Source organism: Buteo buteo, chromosome 6 (genome assembly GCF_964188355.1).
Source record: "Buteo buteo chromosome 6, bButBut1.hap1.1, whole genome shotgun sequence".
Classification (NCBI taxonomy): domain Eukaryota; kingdom Metazoa; phylum Chordata; class Aves; order Accipitriformes; family Accipitridae; genus Buteo; species Buteo buteo.
The window spans coordinates 44,826,741-44,850,159 of record NC_134176.1 but is presented as its reverse complement, the minus strand read 5'-3'; the positions used below and the strand labels follow the sequence as shown (position 1 = coordinate 44,850,159).

General features: G+C 41.4%; 2 protein-coding genes across 7 annotated transcripts in view; one reads left to right on the top strand and one right to left on the bottom strand.

The window, feature by feature from the left end:
- Positions 1-61: 61 nt before the first annotated feature.
- On the bottom strand, positions 62-2,725 carry PTPMT1 (protein tyrosine phosphatase mitochondrial 1). Its single transcript, XM_075030894.1, has 4 exons — positions 2,520-2,725; positions 2,366-2,446; positions 1,609-1,800; positions 62-326 (listed from the first exon to the last, which is right to left on the bottom strand). The coding sequence occupies exons 1-4, from the start codon at positions 2,688-2,690 to the stop codon at positions 195-197; spliced, it is 576 nt and encodes a 191-aa protein (XP_074886995.1). The 5' UTR covers positions 2,691-2,725; the 3' UTR covers positions 62-194.
- Positions 2,726-2,903: 178 nt separating this feature from the next.
- The window catches only part of CELF1 (CUGBP Elav-like family member 1), a 72,877-nt gene continuing 52,361 nt past the window's right edge, over positions 2,904-23,419 (top strand). The window contains exons 1-3 of one of the 6 annotated variants that reach the window (XM_075030885.1): positions 2,904-3,039; positions 15,376-15,462; positions 20,485-20,511. The gene's annotated coding sequence lies outside the window, so the exon portion shown is untranslated. Of the gene's footprint in view, positions 3,040-15,375; positions 15,463-20,484; positions 20,526-23,419 lie in introns of all 6 variants that reach the window. The other 5 variants (XM_075030886.1, XM_075030888.1, XM_075030884.1 and 2 more) reach the window with 5 other exon arrangements.

Sequence of the window (23,419 nt, the reverse complement as noted above, 5' to 3'; positions counted from 1 at the left end):
AAGAGAACTAAGATATTAGCCATAAGGAAAGCAAGCTGTAATGAAACAGCCCAACCTCCCCTTTACTGTAATTTATGTAAAAACTTCTTTATTGATGGTCAGGAAGTACAGCGCTTAAGTCTCTGTTAGATCATTAAAACATAAGGTTTTTTTTACAGCAGCCAAGACAGAGATTTTGATAGTTCTTACTGACACTATGCAGCTGTCCCAGCAGTCATGTTCCTGTGAAATGCCTCCAGGACCTGGACTTGCTTGTGCCGAACGATGATATGGGGACGGATCTTGGCAATAGCCTCTATTGCTTCCTGAGGGCTCCAGTGATGTAGCTGAAAAGGCAGAAACCCTGCAAGTGAAAATCTATTCCATCCCTGCACCAGTTAGTGGAGCCTTCCTGGAGGCTACAGGCAACATTAGAGTTGTTAGAAAACTTGCTGCTTTGCTCTTTCTGTTTACTTCATGTTCCTCAGAGGGGCCTGAATGTCAATGCAACTTCATGAAATGAGTCCCTCGAAGAGGGATGGCTGCTGCCTGGGACCTCCATTTTCTGGCTCACTCATGCTTCCATGATGTTGTGAATAGTTTCCTGTCCTAGTCCCACCAGACCAGAGCAAAAGTGCAGCTTGCTTTTTTTAATTTTTTTAAAACTTTACTAGTACTCCTATCGCACTTCAGCACCTGGTGAGAAAATTTTCCCTTCAGTACTAAGGGAAAATTTTCCAGGGAGCACTTAGTAACACTGACAGAAGAATCCACTGGTGGGATTTTGTTCTTAGTGCTGGCTTACCCAGTTGGGTCTGTAGAAGAACTCAGAAAACCAAAGTCACTTCTCTTAATTCTGAATTATATTTATTGAAAAACTTAGGACAGCTCGCCATTTCAGTTAACCAAAGAGAAAATCTGAACAACAAAAATGAATGTTTATCTGCTCAGTGAACCTACCCTCACAAGTGACTTGTTATTCCCATCTCAATCTGTTCCTCCATAGAAAGAGTTAGGAACAGCAGAATCATTCAAAACCTGTTGAGAACTTACTATATTAAAGGCCCAGAAAACTGAGCAGCTTCCTGAATTCTGACTTATATGTCAGAACCAGCAACTGATCCTACCAGACCACGCGTTTCAAGGCTTTTTTGCAACAACAGTTTGTCTTTCCCATAAGATAGAACATCTTTGCAGGTGCCTGTGCTAATAAGTGACCTGGCAGAGGCAGACCGTACAGATGAATGAAAAGAATACTTACAGTGGCAGCTATATTGCAGCTTCACCACTACCTCACTGCCAGGGAGCATTACCTTGACAGTATCATGAGTGCAGATGAACAAGGTGTGCAAAGAAAACTAGATTATCAAAGAAAGCTTAGACCGCAGTTCAGCAAACATTTAAGTTTTGCTTGTTCCTTTACCCTGCATTTGCCACGTTGTACAAACAGCAATGTAAGTTTGGGGCCCAGCTACCTACCTCTCTCAAAAGGGGTCTCCAGTCCAAACTCTGTAAAATCATGGAATATTACATGCTCAGGCTTCTTGAGCAAAAGCATACTCTAAAGGTTGGCTGTATTCGCCCAGACTGTATGAAAATAAACCCTACTTAGTATAGAATCCTTCTTACGTGAATTAAATATGCTGCCACCATGGTGGCACTGCGGGAGCGTCCTGCCTTGCAGTGCACATAGACACTGTTACCGTAGGCTCGGTGTTTCAGTATGAAGTCAACACCCTTGTAGAGGTTTTCCAAGGTGGGGACTCCAGTTAGATCCACGGTGCTGAGACGCAGTTGCTCCACTCCCATTGCCTCCCATTCCTGAAACGGACATAGCAGATTCGGTCAGTTAACTTTTTGGTGTTTTGTTTGTTGGGTTTTGGTGAGTTTTTTTTCAGAAAGAAAACCCAGAACCTGTTGAGAGAGTTGGGAAATTCAGCAGGGTTGTAAGCAGACTTTGAATGTCAATCCTTTAAATCAGATGTAGGAAAACTTTAGTGCTGGCTATCAGAAAGGAGAGGTTAAAGGGAACTGAAAAGAAGTGGTTCAGCTGAAGGAGGGGAGGGCAGCTGGGGTCCCCTCCCGAAACAAAAGGCATTCTTGTATTTGCATAGTGATGTACGTGGATTTAATGCTCCCCGTCCCCTCCTCCGCCACTGTAGCTGTAACACTTCACTTGCACCCTCACGTTTTACTGTCTTGTCGCATTAGTTTTAGAAGTCGGCTTAGCTACGAAGAAGCCACATCTCCGCTGTCACAGGGCTTGGCGGTCGCTGCCGGCATCACGGCTAAAGCCTCACCTGCAGCGGGACAGGCGAAGCGACAAGAGACCCTTACCGGGACGGGACGGGACGGGGGGCACCGGCAAGCCCCCCCCCCGGCTCACCTGAGCGGAGCAACAGAGAAAGCGGGTCTCGTACTCCTCGTTGAGGGTCACCACGGCGCGTACGTTCTCCTCCGCCACCAGCTGCGGGCACAGCCACCGGTCAGGCACGGCCGGGCCGCCCTCGCCTCGCCTCGCCTCGCCCCGCCCGCCTTACCCGACGGCTGCGTCCCCTCAGCGGCAGCGCCCCCAGCAGCACGGAACCGTCGATACGGTGGAACCAGGGCCGGCGGGACCCGGGTAGCCGCGCCCGGGCCGCCGTGTACAGCAGCGTCGGGTAGAAGAGCAGCCGCGCCGCCCCGGCGCCCAGCGCCTCCGCCACCCCCATCGCGGGCAACGCCGCGCCGGCCGAGGGGCGGGGGAGCGCCGCGGACCAGCACACTTAGCGTGAGGAGAAGGGGGAACCTTTGCGGCGGGTTGGTGGCGGGAACGGAGGGAGCCGGGCGGGGCCGGTGGCTCTGACCCCTCCACCTCGGACTTGCGGTGGTTTCTCCCGGAAGCGCCGCCATCTTGCGGAGCCGGCCTGAAGCGGCGCAGGGAGCCGAGCGGGACGCGGGTGGATTCCCGGGGGCAGGTGAGGGCGGCGGCCGCCAGGAGGAGCTCGGGCCGGGCAGGACAGGGACGGCGCGGAGCGGAGCCGAGCCGAGCCCGCAGGGAGCGAGATCCGCCTCGCGCAGGTAACGGCTCTCCTCCGCCTTCTCCGCCCCCCCCCCTCCCCGCCATTCCCCCCGGCTCCCGCCGTCAGGCCACTCGTTCCGGGCCGCGGCCGCCTCGCTCCCGCCCGCCTGCCTCTTCCCCCTCACGGCGCGGAGGGGCCGAGGCCCGCGAGGAAGCCGCCGCCCTGTGTCCGCCACCACAGGGGCGGTGGCTGCCCCGCCGGGACACCCCCCCCCTCAGGGGCCCGGAACCGGAGGCCGCCGGTCGTCGTATCTGATCCGAGCGCTGACAGCGCTTCGGGCGCCATTTGGGGAGGGGGGTGGCTGCGGCGGGCCCGGGGCGGCCCTTGGCGGCGGTGGGGGTTGAGCGGTTCCCCCGGGCTACGGTCGCCGTCAGCCTGGCGGGCTGGGCGGCTGAAGCGCCGCGGAACGTCCCGGGGGCTTATCCCAGGAACCTGGGGTGCGGTTACATGTCGTGGGGGACACGGTAGGGGTTGTGTCTTTGGGACTGGTGAAACATATGCTGGTATACGAGGGGGTAGAGGCAAGTCGGGTGTACGAGAAGCAGGGGAAGTGGAGTTCGGCACAGTGTGAGGGTTTGCAGTCTCGAGTGGGAGAAGGCGTGACAGACGCTACTGGAATGAAATAGGAAGAGAAATGTAAAAACCAGGAAAGACTGAACGTAAAATGAATGATGACAACGTCAAGAAGCAATAAAGGTTGATAACAAAATGAGATTTTTCACAGGACTGTTTATGAGTAGGAAGTTGAGAGGCAGCATTATAATAAAGTGTGCAACCTTCACTCCTTTAAATTCCTGAGGAATTGTGGCCCAGACGTTTTTGCCTTTTAGGCACAGGCATTCTCTTCTGCCAGAAGTTGTCAGGGAGGGTTTTTCAAATGTTGCAGCTTTATTGTATGTACTGCTTGAGTGTGATCATTGGGTGTGTTTCACCGGGAGCTCGCTTGATTTAGAAAAAATATTTGGTAGGGATTTATATCTTGAAGTACGCTTTGCTTCTGGTCTACAAGAGCTTGGACTTTCTGAGTATCTTGAATATATTTATTTCTTTATTTTCGTTTGTGTGTCTGTCTGTCTGTCCTTCCAGTCTTACTCTGTGTACTAGTGATCACAGTAATTGCTAAATTATCTCCTGGTGCCTTTTGCTGTCTTCTTTGTTGCTTTTCTGTAGATTAGTTCATCAGATAGATTTTACTGCACTGACTTGGCATTGCATATCCATAATAAACCTATCACATTTTTTTTCTTCCCCTCAGCTATGTTCTTGGGAGCTCTCCATAATGTGAGATACTGTGCCTCCTAGAGTTGTGTCTGGACCTGAGTCTTTAAGAGGCAGCCTTGTTGGAAATACTACTGCTATGGTAGATGTTTAAAAATACTACTTACGCCTTTACACTGATAGGAAATGTTAAGGTGGGTGCAGTTTGCATCCTGCAACTTAATATGTGCAGTTGCATTCCTCCTGATGAAGAGTCCCCAGGGCAGGAGCACAATTCTTATATCTGCTCTGGGACATGGGTACGGATGTAGACACGAGTAAAATCCCTAAATAGGGATTTTAAAATATGACAATGTAAAGGATTTTTTATTTTTTTTAAAGGTGCTTACTGTTCTCTTTCAGCCTATGCTCGCTTTCAAAATTATTGCTGGTATTTATTCTGGGAAAGTACATGCTCTTTTGTGGAGTGTGTTCACCCTTTCTGAATGATCACTCTTGGATGGCTCTCTTTTTCCTTTCCCTGTCAAAGTTTCTAATGTTAATATTATAGAAAAATCAGTCCCAGATCCTACCTCCTTAGTTACATGCTTGCCCTTACATATCTGCTTCTTTTTTGTGTGTGAAACAAAATAATAGATGCGGGTTTAGGAAATTGTGTTTACAGGCAAAAGAAAGCAGGAGCACAGTGTCTGTGGAAAAGTAGACAATTGAAAAGTGACTGTTGTAAAATCATGAACACTAAACACGAAGATTTATGTGTTATGTAGTTTTGTTTTGAAAGTATATAGCTTACAATAATGAGAAGGACTTACCTGTCTTTCACAATGGGAGATAAAGAACTTCACAATAGTACTGTGTACTTATTACTGTATCCACCTTTTTGCTAGTCCTTCAAAACTAGATGCACTTGTAAGATTATCATTACATGGTGGAGGGGAAGGTGTCTCTAACTTTTTCTTCTGCTAGGGATTCTGAAGATGCACTGCCTGGCACTACTCCTCTAAAGGGAAAGGCAATAAAGGTGGCTACGTCATACATATGCAATAATTTTACATCTCGTCAATAATAAATCCATAATTTGCAAGATCCCTTGCAAGTAACCTTTACATCAATTGAAGAATCATTAGATGAAACAAATTATGGCACTTCGACATAAGAGAAATATTTATATCATTGTGTAACTTTTCTTTTGAAATTACTGAAAAAAAATTATGCTAAATTAGTTGAACTTCATAAAAGATAGATGTTTATGTGGTTCTTAAATATTTAGACTCGCATTGAGTTAAGTAAACAGTAAAAAAACCCCTGTAATCCAGTCTCTAAGTGAACTTGGTAAGAAACTTTGTTATGAGCAGGTTGTTCCTTAACTATTTCTTGCATCTTTTTCTGAAATACGGTTATTATCAGTTACTATGTTTCTTGATTTCATCTGTTTGCCTTCTGGGTCTTCTGCTGCAACTCTCTTCAGAGGGCCTGCTCTAATTTTTTCTTCAGTGCCTTTTTTAGGCTAGGTGGGAAGTGATACAGATTCTCCTTGGTTTTGAGATTTTCTGTCTCTAACTGTGGTATGTAAGAAGAACCCACTGTTCTGGCTGTTGAAATAGGGACTGTTGTTCAGCGATATGTCTGTGAAGCAGTCCAGTTTTCCAAGTCATAATGTGAGTTTTGCTACTGAAACAGCAGCAATAGTCCAGCAGGCTGAGGTTTATATTTCTGCATTCTTATTTATCATTCTTGCCGTGTCGTAAATGTTTTATTTCAATCTAGGCATGTTCAGTATTGCTTCTTGTCCTTTAGTTTACCATTCCCCAAGGCTATGTGCAGAGTTATTCACTGTGTTGGTAACTGCCTTCAGGCAAGAAAGTATCATTTTTATCCATTGATCGGTTATTGGGCAGGGGAAAAAAACAATATAAATCAAAGCAGAGTAAAATACTTGAGGGTTTATTAAAATGGGAGTTGTAAATTGAGAAAAGTTATCTAGGCCCTCTAATGTGTGTCACAACACAGTATCTTGAGTTGAGATCCTGTTACAAGATTTCTTGAGGCAAGAGAGATTATCTTGATTGGAAAAAAAGTGACCAGTAGTTTTAATGCCCTTCTTCCTGTCATTAGAGATGCCTGTGTTATATGAAAAAAATGCAAGATAGCACCTTTTCTGCTGATGCTGTCTACGCCTGTTTTAGATTGTCCTGCCAAGACACTTTGTGTTTGGGGCATAACAGTGAAAAGAGAGCACTTTAGTATTCACATTTTCAAGAGGAGATTTCCCCAATGTCAACTGAACATCATCTTGTTTGCACCTGATGCAAGATTCAAGCATGTAAAGCTAAAATATATACTAGGTCAAAGCGGGAAATTTGGACAGAGCAAGGGAGAAAATTTAATGCCTTAAAGCTTCAGTGCATATTAGCCTGCACATGCTTTGCTGTAAGGATGAATAGCTCACAAGTTTGAATTGTGATAGACAGAGCAGGCTTATTTGTTTGACAGCAGTATAGTATGGCACAGTCATCATCCCAGGTAAAGGAAGTCATCTTTCTGACATCTTGAGTAGCATAAAACTTCCAGCCATCTTAGGTCTGTGCATTTTGAAAGAAAAGGCATTGTTGCTAACTGAATTTAGGATGAATAGTGAGCAAGTAGATAGCTGAACAAAAGTCTTCAGTAGTTTTCAACTCTTAGCGAAAAATTTCAGTTTAGGTGATACAGTTTGTGGCACAGGTATATGTGTATGGAAGCTTTATGCCAGAAGTGGAATCATTGTCCATAAGCTGTCTTCCCTGTCCTGTGTATGCATATTATCCTTCTGTCTTCAGTGTTCTGACTTAATATATCATGGTCTGTTTTTTTGTTTTGTTTTTAGAAAAGATATGCTGGTTTACTAGCTGCTCTGTTAGACGCAGAGTACTAGCTGCAAACTGACAAAGTGCAAGTTTTGGTAATGAGTCTGTACTGATTTTAGATTAGATTTATAACTGATCTAATGGTTTGGCTTGCAGTGGTAAAGTTCCAGGTAGACTAAGATTATATAAACTGGTCTTTAAATTATATCTCTCTGGGATTTTTACATTGGTTTAACTAAATTACTTGTAAATATAACTTGGAATAACTGGCTTAGGTATGGCTGAAATTCATGCAAATGAGCAGGCACTTTGGGTTCTTTGTCCTTTTCAGCAGCACACCTCAAGGAGATCTTGAATGAGCATGTGGATAACAGGATGAGTGTTCCTCGAGTATCCATTGTCATGCTGATATGATATCTGGCAGGCTTTCCTTTGCAGACAAATTTTTTTTTATGGTTGCATGCTGTGTGTTCTCTCAACTGAATTCTCTCCCGATTCTTATAAGAACTCGGGTGAAGTTCTGTGATGTCTTATATTGTTTTCACTTGAAATTAATTAGAGTTTTTCAAGACATTGGCTGCTTTTCACCTCCATCAAAATTGCTCTTTCTGGTAGCTTTCATTTTTATCTGCAGGCTGTTTTCATACTGCACCTTTCACAAAAATAATATAGTTTTTATCCACTAGATTTCAGTATTTCACATGTCAAAGTAAAACTATTGCTCTTCACACATCTTATCATTTAGAATTTAGATTTTCACTGAATCCATTAATATTCTGTGCTATTTTTGCCCTAAACTATGCAGTTCAAAAGATATTCCAACATATGCACGCTATCCACAAATCCTTCAGCATCTGTTGGAAAGGGAATGTTCATGTCTTTTTTTTTTTTTTTCCAAAGCAGAGGATTTGGTTATATATGAAGTCTGTAATTTGAATGAAGTATTTAGCAGACAATGTCCAAGTCTACAGGCAAAAATGACAGCATTTTTCTTAATTTACTATATGTAGAGATTTGCAGGATGGACACCAGGCATCTTAATATCTCTGCAAAGTCTTACAAGATACAGCTTTGATAAATGATCCTTCAGAAGGCAATGAAATATTGGTCTCTCAGGAAGAGAGAATATATTTTGAATGTCACATCTAGCTCTTGCATTTCCTGTAGGCACATCACAGTGTAAAAGTAATTCTTCTCTCATTTATAGTCTTAGATTCCTAAGCAGAGCACCATCTCAAAATCTTTTTGCCAGCTCACCTGTGCCTCCTTGTTATTTGCCTTCCAAAAATTCCCATTTTCCATTTTAACTTATAATTTAAAAAAACATACATCTTGGTGACAGGTCAACTTAGTGAAGAATTGTATTTCTTCTGGTTCTTTTTGTCTTGCCCATCATTGTGTTATGACTGTACAATGTCTAGCACAATTTGAGTGAAACAGTAAAGGTTCCTTGCACAGTCGTAAATGACATTAGAAGTGATGTTGCCATTGAAAATTATCAATATGCAAAATCTTTGGGGAGAAAAAGGGTTGTATATTTACTTCTCTGAAGCAGTTTTGATTGCTCAGAAATCTGTGGTTATATGCTTGGTGACTTAGGAAAAGAAAAGTGAGAATATTCTGATATTTATGGAGTAAAGCCACCCATATTACATTTTGGATTGTGCATTCAGTGCCAGAATTTGATCACTAACAGAGACTGGCTGTAGGTGGTACTGTCTCTATTCCACAGTGTGGAAGCTGCTATGACACATCAGAATCGATGCAGAAATTGCTCTAGAATTTCTTTGGGGTTTATAGTATTTTTCATTTAATTCAAGACTAAGTTTAATAGGCATTTCATAACTGCTTTCAGGGGAGCAGGACTAGGACACATATTCATGGTCCTTTTTTGTGAGGAAAATAATTCAGGATATGCTTAGGCATACAGCTAATTCTGAGTATGCTAGTGTCTTCCTGAATTTGCAGGGAGCCTAAACCATTATCTCAGTCATGAGAAATTTGAAAAATATTGACATTGTTTGTCTAAATACCAGCACTTTTATATCTACTTGCAAGTCACATTACAGAACTATCTGACTAGTGCACTTCTCAGAGTTCTGAGTTGGTTAGTACATTTCTGATATAGGTGATAGTTGCAACTTCCACTTAATTGTACGAGAGAACTTTTCTGGTAACTTCTGTAAGATAGTTTTGTATCACCACATAAATGTGGGATACGCTAAGTATAAGAAGTAGGCAGCAGCACAGGGTAATAAATATCTCTTACAAAAAATTATGCTTTTGTATGTAAATGAAACTGCTTTTGAGTTTGCAGACTGTCATATCTGTGTACTAAAAAAATCAGGGACTATGCCACTTTTTTTTTTTTTTTTTTTTTTTAATACCTAGGGACTTGTGGTTTTAGTTACACTAATTTTGTGCTCTTTCTTTGCCAGAACATGAAGAGGGGGGCGGGGTGAAGGAAGAGGAGGGGATGCTGCATAGAAGTGGATTTCTTCTGTTTTCAAGAAGAATGCATAGAAAAATATTTGGGTTTTGTTTAAACACTGGCAAAAAGGACTACTGGGAAAGCAGACGAGATATGGCAGGTCACCATAGTAGTTGGTGTCAACCAATGGGAAAGGTCATGCTTACTGGTTGTCGTGGTTTAACCCTAGCCAGCAGCTAAGCACCACGCAGCTGCTGACTCACTCCCCCACCACCCAGTGGGATGGGGGAGAGAATTGGGGGGGGGAGTAAAACTCATGGATTGAGATAAGAACAGTTTAATAGAACAGAAAGGAAGAAACTAATAATGATAATAATAACAATAGAATAATAATAATTTTAAAAGGATTGGAATATACAAAACAAGTGATGCACAATATAATTGCTCACCAGTCGCCAACCAATGCCCAGTTAGTTCCCAAGTGGCGATTCCCCCCAGCCTCAGTCCCCCCAGTTTATTTACTAGACATGATGTCACATGGTATGGAATACCCGTTTGGCCAGTTGGTTCGGCTGTCCTGGCTGTGTCCCCTCCCAGCTTCTTGTTCCCCTCCAGCCTTCTTGCTGGCTGGGCATGAGAAGCTGAAAAACCGTTGACTTTCGACTAAAAATTACTTAGCAACAACTGAAAACATCAGTGTGTTATCAACATTCTTCTCATACTGAACCCAAAACATAACACTATACCAGCTACTAGGAAGACAATTAACTCTATCCCAGCTGAAACTAGGACACTAGTTTAGGGAAATATTTTTTAAAAGGGAGAGGGTTTAAAAAGATGGCTATAATTCAATTTGTGGGGGGATGGGAAGGTCAAACCAAGAGCTTAGTATGTGGATGTGTGCGTCCAAAAGTAACAAGGAAGACCTGACCAGTTCAGTAGTTCTTGAAATGCTGGTGTATGTGGGGATTCCCTGGAAGGGAGATTTTTGTCTTGTGTGTGAGTTGCTGCCCAGATTCTGTTGGATGAAGAGTGTTGGACATTTCTGCATTATTAAGGTGGGCTCAAGCAAAATTAACTTGGAACCAATTTCAAAACAGTAACTCCTTTTAAGTTTGTACACTCTAATTCTTTTCTTCCCCTGTGCAGTGTGACAGTGAATGAGGATGTGCATGTGTAAAGGAACTTGTCTTAGCAATGGTCTCTTTCAGAGACCATGTATGGGTAAAGCAGTTTGGCTGGTTCAGCTCTCTGCTCCTCCCTCTCAGAGAGCTGAGCAGAATCCCTTCTGCTGAAACGGTTGTTCCACTTTCTGCTTTCTATATTTGTACAGCAGCAGCACACTAGCTAACTAGGCAGTGTGGCTGGCCTTGTGTGCCTTCGGCATTTGCTGAGCAGAATTGAGAGCCGGGTCTTACAGTCAGTCTCTGTTGTTAGGTCCGTCTGTATGTCTGTCTGCGTCTCTGGGGAGGACTGGCGTTCCAAGTGAAAGGTGATCTGTTTGTGGATGTTTTCTTTTTTTGTAAAATTCAGTTCATCCAAGTTGGGAGTCTAGGGACCGGGAGTGGAGGAGGGAAGGCAGTTGTCTTGCAGGGAGAGTATGTAGTGGGTGGCAGTGGCATCAGAAAGATACAGTTTTAACCTCCAAAAGAGCTGCTGTCTTCTGGGATGAGGATTTTAATGTCCCTGCCTGCTTTGGGGAGTGATTAACCAGGGCCTGTATCTTCCCATATAAGGTCTGTTGTCACTGTCTGCCATGAAGATTAATGAAAGCTAGATCCTGTCCTGGAAGAACTGAGTGCTGTCTTTGCTTGTTATGGGCAAGGGGGATTAATGAGGAACTAGACCCTGGCCAGCCTAGTTTGGCATAAGGAGTTGGTGCTGAGGAATGGGGTTGTAGGAAATACCTTGTTAGGAAGAGCTGGAAACTTTTAACTACAACTTCCCTGGCTGTGCGTTTGCATAAACTTTGTATTAAGGCCCTGCAAACATCAGGATGACTATTTGCTTTTCTTTAGTAGATCAGGTGAACAAACAGTGCAACAAGTCTGTTAGCTGCTGACACTATAGTATACTGTTGATATGATGTTCTTTGAGTAGCAGAAGGGTGCTCAAAACAGTGGCAGCAACTGGATCCACCATTAACTTTGGCAATAAATTTTTTGAGGGGGAGAAAGAGGGGAAATAGGTTAGATGGTACTTTTTCTGTCTTTTAGGGGATGCTGTCCACTTAGAAATTCTGCTGCCTTTTGAATATCTGTGCAAGTAGGCATCCGGCCTTTTGTTTCTGGAATTTAAGCGAGGAAAACATTTTCACTTGTGAAACAGAAGGTAGCATCTTGCTAAAATCATTCTTGAGGACCATGTTCCATAAACTCAGCCTGAATTATTTTTCTTTCCTACAACTGCAGCGTCTTCAGTGTCTTTCCTCTTGAGAAAGCTATGGGTATCTTGAACTTGGAAGAAGCAAATTTTGGAGGCAAATTGAGGGATCTCAGCTGCCTGGCAATGTCCAAGTTGCACTGTATCTGCAGGCAGGGAACTGTGATTGATGTGTGACAGAGGGTCATCTCATTCTTGAACTGCTTGAACTCAAGCAACTTTGTTGTGTGGCTGTTTTCTCATCATTCTTTGTTTAACGAGGACACACCACAGTAGTTGTTCCATCTTCTTCATCTGGAAAACCTATGGAATTCATTGTGAATATGCAGCTTCTGGGACGTTAAGCTACTTGTGGCCTGTACGTTTCCCAATTCTCACATCCTCTTAAAGCCTTCTGCCTTTCTTTCTTCCCACTTTTCTGCTTCCTGACTCGCCAGTTGACATCCTTTTGTTTATACTAGCCAGAGCAAAGTGGCAAAAACATGATCTAAACTGTTTCTGCATTTACAATACCAATTAAAAGCAAATCCTGGTACTGCTAGATGCCAGTGATTGGGCTTGTACAATTCCTCTGAAGTGTTTTCTGGTAGCATACTTAATTTTTGCTTGTAGTCTTGTAGCAGGAATATGATTAGGCAGTTTCCAAGACCTCTTGGAAGTACACTATTGCATGTTCAAAAAATATTGTTTGTCCATTCTTTGAAAGATGTCATGGTAAATGGGTAGAACACTGAAGAAATCTGTGTTCACCAAGTGCACTGTGTAGATAAGAGATAAAGCCAGGCTAGGGGTTTTAAATCTTCCATTTTGTAAGAATCTTCCTAAGGGCAATATGTAAGGAAGTGACATTGTTCAGAGCTAAGCTAAGCTGTTTCATCAAGGTTGGAGGCAAGTGAGAAATTAACTTTAGTCTGACATCCTTTTGAAGGTCGTGAAATTCTACAGGAAGGGTTAACTTTTTATTTTCTTCTTACCTTACTGCTTACTGCTTTTATTCTTTATGAAAAGAATTCTTTTTTTTTATGTCATAGCCATGCAATTGAATAATAGAGTTGGGTTAAGGGTGGACATGTGGGAAGAGTACAGGAATTCGGAATTAAGTTCAGTGTTCACCTGAAGTTAGTTAAACTTATAACTGCTGTTGAAAAGCTATTAAAGGTATTAAACTCCAGGAAGAGTAAGTGAAAAGTGAAAGTTGAAAAAAATTTACTTGTGATTTTTAAAAAGCTGAATCATGTAGTTTAATCAAGGATAGGGAGTGACATGTCTTTAAATACTGGAGGCAGTCCACTGACAAAGAATTGGGGCAGTAAAGGCGATTATATGGAAAAACATGCATACACTTCTCACAAGTATAGTGTTTTCTTAACAGAAGTAGTGAAAGCCTTATTTATCACTTGAGGCTTTTAAAAAGGATTAATCAGTAGAGAATTAATTATGTGAAATTCTGTACCTAAGTCTGATTATGTAGTTCCATGAGTAATTTGAATGAGCATGTCCCAGTATTGCTGTGAAAGAGGCTTGTTCCATCTTTCATGCATTTCCCCTTTCCTTTGTGCTGCCAAGAGCATCTTTGTCTTTGTGCAGTGAATTGAATTGGGAAACATGTCCAGGTTAAAACTATTATTTTCCTCTTGTTGGTAGGCTGGATCACACCTGGATCATTTTCTTTCTCAGGCTTGTTGTACAGAGGTGGGGATGGATAGCTTGGTGAGGAAAGAGTTGTGCTCTATTCTTTTGGCAAGAGCATTGGCTTAAACTGGATCTACAGTAAGAATATCTTGATCTATTCCTTTGTATTTCTGCCCCACTTCTATCTAGTCTTCATGGAGAGCTTATATCCAGTCTTCTCTAGTAATATAACCCCCCAAAATGAAGTAAGAATTGTTTGCATGTGTTACCTGCTGTGGCATGTATCATTTGGTTCTAGACAGCGAGGTACTAAATGTTGTCATAACATATTTCTTTATGAATGCAGTATTTGATACATGCTGTGTTTGAAGCTGCTGTACAGAGATGCGTGCTGTTCGTTTAGGAAGAAACTGGTGATGATCCTCCCTGATGCGAGGACAGAGAGAAGATAATGTGCCACGTAGACTGTTACATGTGAGGGCTTGATTCAGGAAGTGGTAAGGTACCTCCAGAATCTAGATATGAGGTATAGAAACCCTGATAATCCAGCAAGATATATAAGAGGATTTTGTGTCTATTTTGAGTCCTTGTACAGCCAAAACAGTATTTATAGCACTTGTTTTTGTCATAAAGTTTCTGGAGTCTCCTCCTGCTAGCAGTGGAAACCAGCTGATGTCATCCTGTGCCTTCCAGGAAAAGTGAATGGAAAGAATTGATGGAGAAGTGTGTAAGTGAAGAACGTCTGAAAATACGTGCATAAAACTACAAGCAAGTACTGAGTCTCTCTAGTTCTTGGCTAAGTGCGTTGACACTCTTGATCCTTCTCGCCCTTCTCCCCCCACCTAGCTAAAGTCTAAGATTGGGCAACATATCCAGCCTTGTACAGCACGGAGGATTTCTGAGGCCTTGGGAAGCAGGAGGAGCAAGTGAAGCTATGCTGGCACAAGAGTCAGTGAGCATTAAACATCACAGGCGAGCAGCCTGGAGAGGGTGTTTCAGGGTCACAAAGTGGGCCATGAGGGTAGTTTGTGGAGTAAAAGGTTGCAGATATTGGTAGGAAAGACATTCTCTTAGTCATCTTTAGATGTTCATAACTAAGAATGAAAGTTAGGCTTCTTCAGAGAGAAAAGTTCGTCTTAAGTGTGATGTTACATTTGTGAATGGTATTCAGACAAAAATAATGATTCAAGGTGCTGCATGTGTTTATGCATTGGTCTGTCTTCAGTAGGTATTAGGTTGTAAATTAATGCAGAAATTTTTTTTTTTCTGTATTATTTACAGTGGTTTGTATGCTTCAGGTACTATATAAAAATATTGAAGAGGGGAGTAAATATTGCAGAAAAGAAACCAAAGTATATACAAATGGTGCTGCAAATGATGACAAATGAGAAACAAATGCAAATGATGAGAAATGAGAGAGCTTGAGGAGAAGCTTAGGAAGGCTGCTTTGCAGTAAAATGGTTAGATTTTTATGTCATTTGGGCTTTTGAACAAAAGTCAGGACATTCCTAAGTTCACGTTTCCACAGCAACGCCAGTGTTTGCCTCTGATGAAGAAAAAGAAATAGTAAGAAATATTTTTTTAAAGCTTCAGCTCTACACACCCAATATTAAATCTCTTGAAGTGTTAATAAAAATTATTTGCTGTTGAAAGTGATTTGAATCAATATTCATTCCTTAAAATACAGCATTGACTCCAATTCTTTGCAGATATAAATGAGTGTAATTTGAGACTTGTATCCATTTACTTCTGCAAAGGATTTGACCATGTGCCTATTACAAAAAAAAAAAAATAATTGAGCATATTTTTACTCTTTGGTTTGCAGGCGTGGCAATGGCAGATTCTGCACGGTAGAGTTCATGGCAAGTATTTGTCTAATATAAGACAAGCAAGAGACACATACAAGTTTAAGGTAAATCAGTCTTTCTTAGTCATGCTTCTTTGAAATAAAGTATAAATGTTTATACTTAAACATTTTGCAAATACAGAATTTCAAGCCTACTCAGAATTTGTATCCAGTTCAATTCTGATCTTTCAAAATTGGGACACCTCAAAATTATTTTCCCTCCGAAGCTGGCAGTAGATGCTGGAAATGGTCATATGCGCTGTGTCCTCTTTTAGTAGTTTAGGTGTAATAGTACAGAATAGTGATTGCATTTGAGGATCTTTGTGGGGAGACCTGCAATACATCTTTATTCTCTCTTTGGATTTGAATCTATTCTCTTTTGTGCAATCGAAAGAAGTGTGCGAGTACCTTGATATCATTATAAAATTATTTTAACACAGAGCTATGCAAACTGTGTCTGTCTAAACACTGCACCTCACTGAAATTTTATTATCTTGCCTTTAGGGATAGGTAAGTGAAAGTGTTAGTATTTGAATCTAGGGGCTGAGATGGATGAGGTTGTTAAAGTTCAGCTAGTGTTGTTGCTTCTAGGAGTAGGCTTAGCGGTTAAACTGAGAATACTGTTTCTGTTTGCTACACCTCAGTCTTTTCCCCAAAAGAAGTTATAAAACTCTGCGCTACATCTGATAGGTCTTCCTGTGGCGTGTACAGTATCCAAAAAGCAAAACATGAATGCGTGTTTTCTGAATATTTTGGATCCTCATTCAAAAAGTAAATAAAATGTTGTGTGGGTGTGTGTACCTTCTGTATTTGCAACTCTTGAGGTATTTTGAGAGTCCCTTAATGCCATGATCTGGAAGGATATAGCAAGCTTAACTCTTTTGTTGGTGAGATTCTTTGGTTTTTATTAACAGGCAAATGTTTTGTGGAAACTTTTTTTTTTATGAGGTTGTTTACTAGGTTTTCAGCTGAGATGCACTTGTAACAATGTGATGATACTCTCTGACTCGTGTTGAATACATTCTGTCACTAGTTCTCAAAATACCTTTTCACAAAGAAAACAAATAAGATGATAATACTGTACAAATGGAAACTCTTAGTACCATAAAGTGACTTGTCCAATGCTATTCAGTCCTGTAGCTAGTAACAGAACTCATGTCTTCTAAGCTCCTGTCTCATGTTTTCAGCAGTAGCATTGTTTTGCATTCTCAAAGTGTGTCTCTTGACACTTTCATTATGGGTTGTAAGACTAACGATCAACCTTGGGAATGTTTAAGCTGTATTTGCTTACTGGGCATGGAACAGACACTGCAGATATGGTCTACATCCCAAATGTTAAGTATTTTATGATGGTCTCATTACAGTAACTCAAACCATGGCATTTAAAATGTTCCCCCCCCCTTTTTTTTTTCCTTAATCTGCAGTGGTCCGAAAATGTGCACCTCTTTTATTCTTCATTCTGTTCTTCCTGTTATATCTTAAGTTGAACAAACTTACATCATGATAGTTGAACATACTGTTGTGAGTAATTTAACTGGTCTACTTACTAACCGTACAGATTGTCTGCTAACCTGTACGTACATTAGTACTTGTGCTGGTGACACTGAAGAAAACAGTGTCAGATGGCTCTGTCTGCAAAAATAAAGTGAGCAGGCACAGTGAGTAGGAGCTGTTGGCTTACACTGAGCAAGTAGCTTTTGGTGCTGAGAGGTTTGGGTGGTGTAGATAGCAGTAGAAGGGCATTTCTCAGATAAGAAAGTATGGCTGCTTCCTTCATAAGGTTTTGGCACTGTAGGAGCCTCTCATTGCTATCTCTCTTGTCTTGCTGTCTCATTAGTAAAGTTTACTAGAAAGTGACACACTTTCTGTGGGTTGTGACCTAAGCTGTACAGTAATTGAAACTTAATCTGGTTTGTATAGGCCTCTGTATTCGTAATCTGATTTATCTAGTGCACTTGCTCCTTCGCTCTCTGATGCATCATTATCTCCCTCCTGCGCTTCCTCCAGAGAAATAGTTATTTTTATATTTCCAGATTTTTACTTTGGCCATATTGGTACTTGAAAGTATGTAAATCCGCAGTGAGTTCAGACTGAATGTTGATTTATGTGAGAGAGAGACTGTTGATGCCAGGATGTATCTGAGGTTGAGCTATGTGGTCTGTTTTATCTGTTAGCCTCCTTAATTGTCAGTGATAATCTTGACATCCCACGAACATTAATTCCTGGAAAATGTAATGAGAAATCAGAACTAACTGGTCTAGACAAGTGCTGACTGTGATAGTAACTTCATTGATCAGAATCCATTAAATGATCTGGTATTCTCTTACAGATGGTCCTAAGTGCTGGTGAGACTGAAGTTTTGCAACTGAGTATCAAACCAGTATCACTGGATTTATTGGGCTTATATGCATTGTCTAGTAGTTAGTGGCTAGAGCCACTTGTTTTCATTACCAGCTGCAGTTCTATTTATATTCTATTGCATACCAGAAGTTAAAACTGTTTGTTTATCAGCAAGAGTGTATTTTGTCACTCTTAGATCTGGCAGGGCTAAGTGTTAAATCTAAATGTTAAACCTTCATTTTTCTATGTGTAATTGTCAGGTGCTGTCATGGTTCCTCCCAGCTTTCTGCAGAAGAAGTTGGAAGTGACATTTGTACTCACTGTGCGGGACTTTAGTCAGGGGGGCAACTTCAGGAGAAATCTTCTTTGCAAAAGCTGTGATGAGATGTCCCAATTTACACCTGTTAATTGTTTTGCTGTCCCCACTAAGAACATACACTGATGCAACTATGAAAACAGTTCACTATCAGTGTCTAACGTTGGGCTGGGGTGAATCTGCAGTTTGCACAAGAGCTTACTGCCATGTCAGTTAATTACAGTAATTGCTATGCTACACACATAGCTAGCAGCATGCCAGCTGTATATACTTTGATCTGAGGTATCCAAGTTCTGATTTCTTCTGAGAAGAAATACATATGTCAGATTCTTTGGCCTTTGGGCCAGGTTTGTCTGATGTATAAACTTGGATAAAGTATTTGATTTATTTATGTTCTGCATGCAATTAAATGAACCATACTGAAACAATTTTGTTTTGAGAAACATTTATGATTTAAGAGCATTCTCCCAGGCTTTCTACAGGTGATTGTCAGATGCTTGCTTTTTAAAGTTTTTATTGTCTTGGATTTTGCCTTTGATTCAGTGAGGTGTATATTTTTTTCCCAAAGGTATCCAAGAGTTATGGGTTCCTTTGGCTATGTTAACTGTACTTTTGGTTCCTTTGAAGTTTTTAAATTAATTCTCTAGAGTGTTACATAGTTACTCATGCAAAGGGAAGATTTTCTTTTTAACATTAAAAAGTTGTTTACAAGTATATTCTTAAGCATTTATAAGATCAATGAGCTGTGTATTTAATTTTTTTTCTGAAAGCTGATTATCACAGAAATAGAACTTGGCATTTATGACAACTTCCATAAGGCTTAAATACCTGGCAAAGATCAGGTTTAAAAGGAAGAAAACAAAAATCTTGTGTTACGTGATGTTTTGAAGCCAGGTCTGTTAGCAGGAATCTGAGACCATTTTTTGGCCATAAACAAATATTCTTTAATTAGACTTCAAAAAAGCAAAGGAATGTGGGCAAGGTGGAAGGAGGTGTTCTCAGGTAACATATTTGCCTGAATTGCTAGTAGGAGCTTCATCATCCAGAATGTTACTTTGAAACAGAACAAAAATAAGTATGTAAAGTGTTCCCTGACCAATAGTCAGTTTTCAGTAATATTCTAGACGAGATACATTCATAATTTTGAAAATACATATTTTGGATAACTGATTTATGTTTCTCAAGATTCATGGATTTATTGTTCTTAACTAGTATTATAAGGAAATTATTTTTTGTTGTTGTGTTTAGAATTCTGTGTTCCTTTAGAGGGTATAATATTTTATTGAATCAATTGAACAAATTAGGAAGAAATTAGAACAACTGAAAATTATTATTAAATAGTGATAAAAAATTCCCAAGAGATTTCTGTCTGGAAAAGAGGGCATGAATGCATGTGATAAACATTAATATTACAAGACAACTTACAAGAGGATATGGATCACTTATCCATGCTTCTCAAAGAATATAGAACAAAGGTTATGAAGGGCCTGCGAAGCAGTGAAAATGTGGGAACTCAAATAGCCTTGTATAACTCTTCTCCTTGCAGACAAATGCAGGTTTTGGTCTGGTATCTGTAGACAGGTAGATGGATTTGGATTTTCTGTAAAATACTGCTAGACTACCATGAGTGTAGTTCTGCAAAATAACCTAGGAGGAAGCAGAGAAGAAAGTCTTAAAAAAAACCAAACAAAAAAAACCCACCCCACAACACCAAAAACAAAACAACAAAAAAAATCACAACAAAACCCCCCCAGAGAACTAAAAAATCCAAAGTTTGTATTTAAATATATGCTAGCTTGTGTTGTGGGTCAATTACTGAATCTGCAGAAAGAGAACCCTAAATCACAGAGTAGCATCCCCTACTTATGAGGTGCTAGTACAGAAAGTCTGTATGGTTCTTGGTTGATGACTTGTTTAAGATGTAGAAATAACATTTTTTTCCATGTGTTGTTAATTGTGTTCCCTAATTCAGACCTTTTTCATACATTTCCATTTATGCTATCTTAAAGAGTTACCATCTGCAGCTTCATTGTCATCTGTTAGTGCTGCTGCTGTTGAAATAGTATAAAAGCTTAGGATTGTGGGTACTGCTGTTAGTAACTGCTTCTGTCATAAGAGCCAAAAAGCCAGATGGGTAGGATAAGTCCACTGAATGTTATTAGGAAGCTACAAGACTTGTGTTTTCAGCCATGTTATGTTTGCAGTCCTTTCTTTTGCACCCTTTCATTTATTCTCTGTATCTTTGAAATGTGTAACTTCATTTTTGATTCTAATGAGGGTTGTTACCACCTCATGATGACTTCTGTTGTTAGAAATATGCTTTACTTTCACAGTCCTCAGCATTGTACAAGATGGAGTTCATGTTAAAATGATTGTTATTATCTGATTTTAACTCTGGGGTACTCAATGTCTGGTTTTTCCTTACCTTTTAGAGTGAAGACTGGAACAGCTAGAGCGAGGTGCGTAGCTGCAGGTATGGACTAACTACAGTTGTATCCCTCAGTTACATATTAGAGCTTCCTTTCAAAGGTTTAGAGAGAAGTTGTTTTTACTTTCAGTGATGAAAGCAGTCGTTTTTCACTGCAGTGAGCAGTGGTCCCTGAACCTTAAACTCTTCGCAGTTTCCTGCATTTGTACTGCTAGAGGGGTTTGGGAGTGTTAACAACTTAGGACTGTGAGTAGCAAGTCAATAGGCTTCTTTAGCTCCATCTGTAATTTAATAATTTTAGAAACATAACTACAAAGTAGAAATGTGTGTCTTCATAGTAATTTCTTGACCAGAACAATTCTGAAGTACTCTGTAGTACATGAGACCCTAAAGGTGAGTATTACTGAAACAACTCCTTATGGGCTGAGACAAATTTGATTATGTGCAGCAGAATAGGATCATAGTCTAGTGTGAAAATGCTTGGAGCCAAATGCAAGGATCTTCTGGTGCAATTTTCTTAATGCCTGAAGTCCAGTAAGGGTGTAGTTTCATGAGACACCTGAGACAATTCCCCCTTCCTGTCTTATTCAGTTTCCAACTGAGTAGTCCAGTGTCCTTTGGTTATGCTTGGTTGTTGTGGTAGTTTGACTGCATGGTAGACGAAGTCAGCTTGATAACCCAATAAAAAGGCTCTTTTGTGATCAAGTTGTTATTTCGCAAGTTTAGCAAGTTGGCGTGATTTACTCTGTGGTCAAAGGAGTACCAAAAGAATATATCAGACTGTAACTGTGCATCTTAAGAGTTTCAGTTCACTTCTGAGGACAATTGACCTGTAACTGCTGTGTTAAGTAATACTGGCATGCTCAGAGTGTGGTGCTAGTTGCTCTTCTGATGAATCGCCTCTGCTATGGCAGAAATATTTGAGGTCTGCTTTAGGCTGTAGACAACCAGGGAGAGTTGAGGTTTGAAATTTTCTTGAGGAAACACTTCTTTTCTACTATGGTCAGACATTTGCTACAGTTTTCATAAATATATCGGAAAGGATTTAGTCATATCTATAACAGAAAGAAAATCGAATTTGTCTTTGAAGTGCAGGGTATCCTGTGTCTCCATAGGTTGCTCATCAGGGTAGAAAGAGCTGAAGTTGGATTAAGAAATCCAGGAACACCTTCATTTTCAAGTGATTTTTAGAGAATTGGTGATTGACCTCTGTGTTTGGAAGTACTGGTTTGAGGGCATTTGTCTCCAGGCATTGTGGGTGTTGCAAAACAATCAACTTCTTTCCTAAATGACTGGTGCTCTGTACTTTGCCCTTCCTGCTCCTTTGCTGCTCCATTAGGACCATACAGAAGATAGGAAAGAGAATGCTGGTCATTATATTTGTGGTTTTTTATGAAGCGTTTGTATCTTTTGAGACAGACTAATCTGTGATTAGACATAGTTTTTCAGACTTTTGGGATTCTGCCAATTACAAAACACAGGTCCAGAATCAATAATTTTGGATTACTTAAATAATAAAATGCATTGCATTTGTGTGGCAGGGTTTTGGTAGCGAGGGAGAGGGCTATAGGGGTGGCTTCTGTGAGAAGCTGCTAGAAGCTTCCCCGGCTCCAAGTCGGACCTGCTGCTGGCCAAGGCTGACCCAATCAGTGACGGTGGTATTGCCTCTGGGAGAATGTATTTAAGGAGGGGAGTGGGATGTGAGAGAAACCCCTGTGCAGACACCCAGGTCGGTGAAGAAGGAGGGGGAAGGAGGTGTGCCAGAGGAGGGGATGCCCTCCTCTGATGCAGCCTGTGGTGAGATGGCAGGCTGTCCCCCCCCAGCCCATGGAGATGAGCGGGGGAGCAGATGCCCACCTGCAGCCTGGGGAGGAAGACACCAGAGCAGGGAGATGCCCCCCCAAGATGGCTGTGACTCCACAGGAAAGCCCGCGCTGGGGCAGTCTGTGACTGAAGGACTGCAGCCCATGGAAAGGACCCATGCTGGAGCAGTTTGTGAAGAGCTGCAGCCCTTGGGAAGGACTCACGTTGGAGAAGTTCGTGGAGAAGTGTCTCCCGTGGGAGGGACCCCACGCTGGAGCAGGGGAAGAGTGAGGAGTCCTGCCCCTGAGGAGGAAGGAGTGGCAGAGACAATGTGTGATGAACTGATTGTAACCCCCATTCCCTGTCCCCCTGTGCTACTGGTGGGGAGGAGGTAGAGAAAATCAGGAGTGAAGTTGTCCCCGGGAAGAAGGGAGGGGTGGGGGGAAGGTGTTTTAAGATTTGGTATTACTTCCTATTATTCTGTTGTGATTTAATTGGTAGTAAATTAAATTGGTTTTGGTTTTTCCCCAAGTTGAGCCTGTCTTTTGCCTGTGACCGTAATTGGTGAGTGATCCCTCCCTGTCCTTGTGTCACGAGCTTTTTCTTTATATTTTCTCCTCCCCATCCCACCACAGGGGGAGGAGTGAGCAAGTGGCCTTGGGTGCTTTGTTGCCAGATGGGCTTAAACTACAACAGTCTTTTTTTTTTTTTTGGTTGGTTGGTTTTTGTTTGAGATAAGGACAGTTTACTGGGACAACACAAGGAGAGAAGTTACAATAATAACAATAGTACTAATAAAAGAATATACAAAACAAGTGATGCACAATGCAGTTGCTCACCACATGGAACCTGATGCTCCTTCACTTCCCCTGCTGCGATATCACACTGACCCCCGCAGCCTGCTCCCCAGTTATATACTGAGCATGACATCACACAGTATGGAATATTCCCATGGCTAGTTCGGGTCTGCTGTCCTGGCTGTGCCCCCTCCCAGCTTCCTGTGAAAATTAACTCCATCCCAGCCAAACCCAGGGCACAAACCAATCAGATTATTTAAATAGCAAAACAATCATCAAGTTTATGGTTGCTGAAAATAAGTCACGAAACAGAATGCTTCCATTTGGTGCAAGATCCAT

Excerpts from the sequence above, each read along its gene's own strand:
- PTPMT1 (XM_075030894.1), bottom strand. The coding sequence starts at position 2,690 with ATGGGGGTGGCGGAGGCGCTGGGCGCCGGGGCGGCGCGGCTGCTCTTC. Across the intron at positions 2,447-2,519 it reads TGAGGGGACGCAGCCGTCGG|CTGGTGGCGGAGGAGAACGT; the intron begins GTAAGGCGGGCG and ends CTGTGCCCGCAG. Across the intron at positions 1,801-2,365 it reads TTCTCTGTTGCTCCGCTCAG|GAATGGGAGGCAATGGGAGT; the intron begins GTGAGCCGGGGG and ends TGTCCGTTTCAG.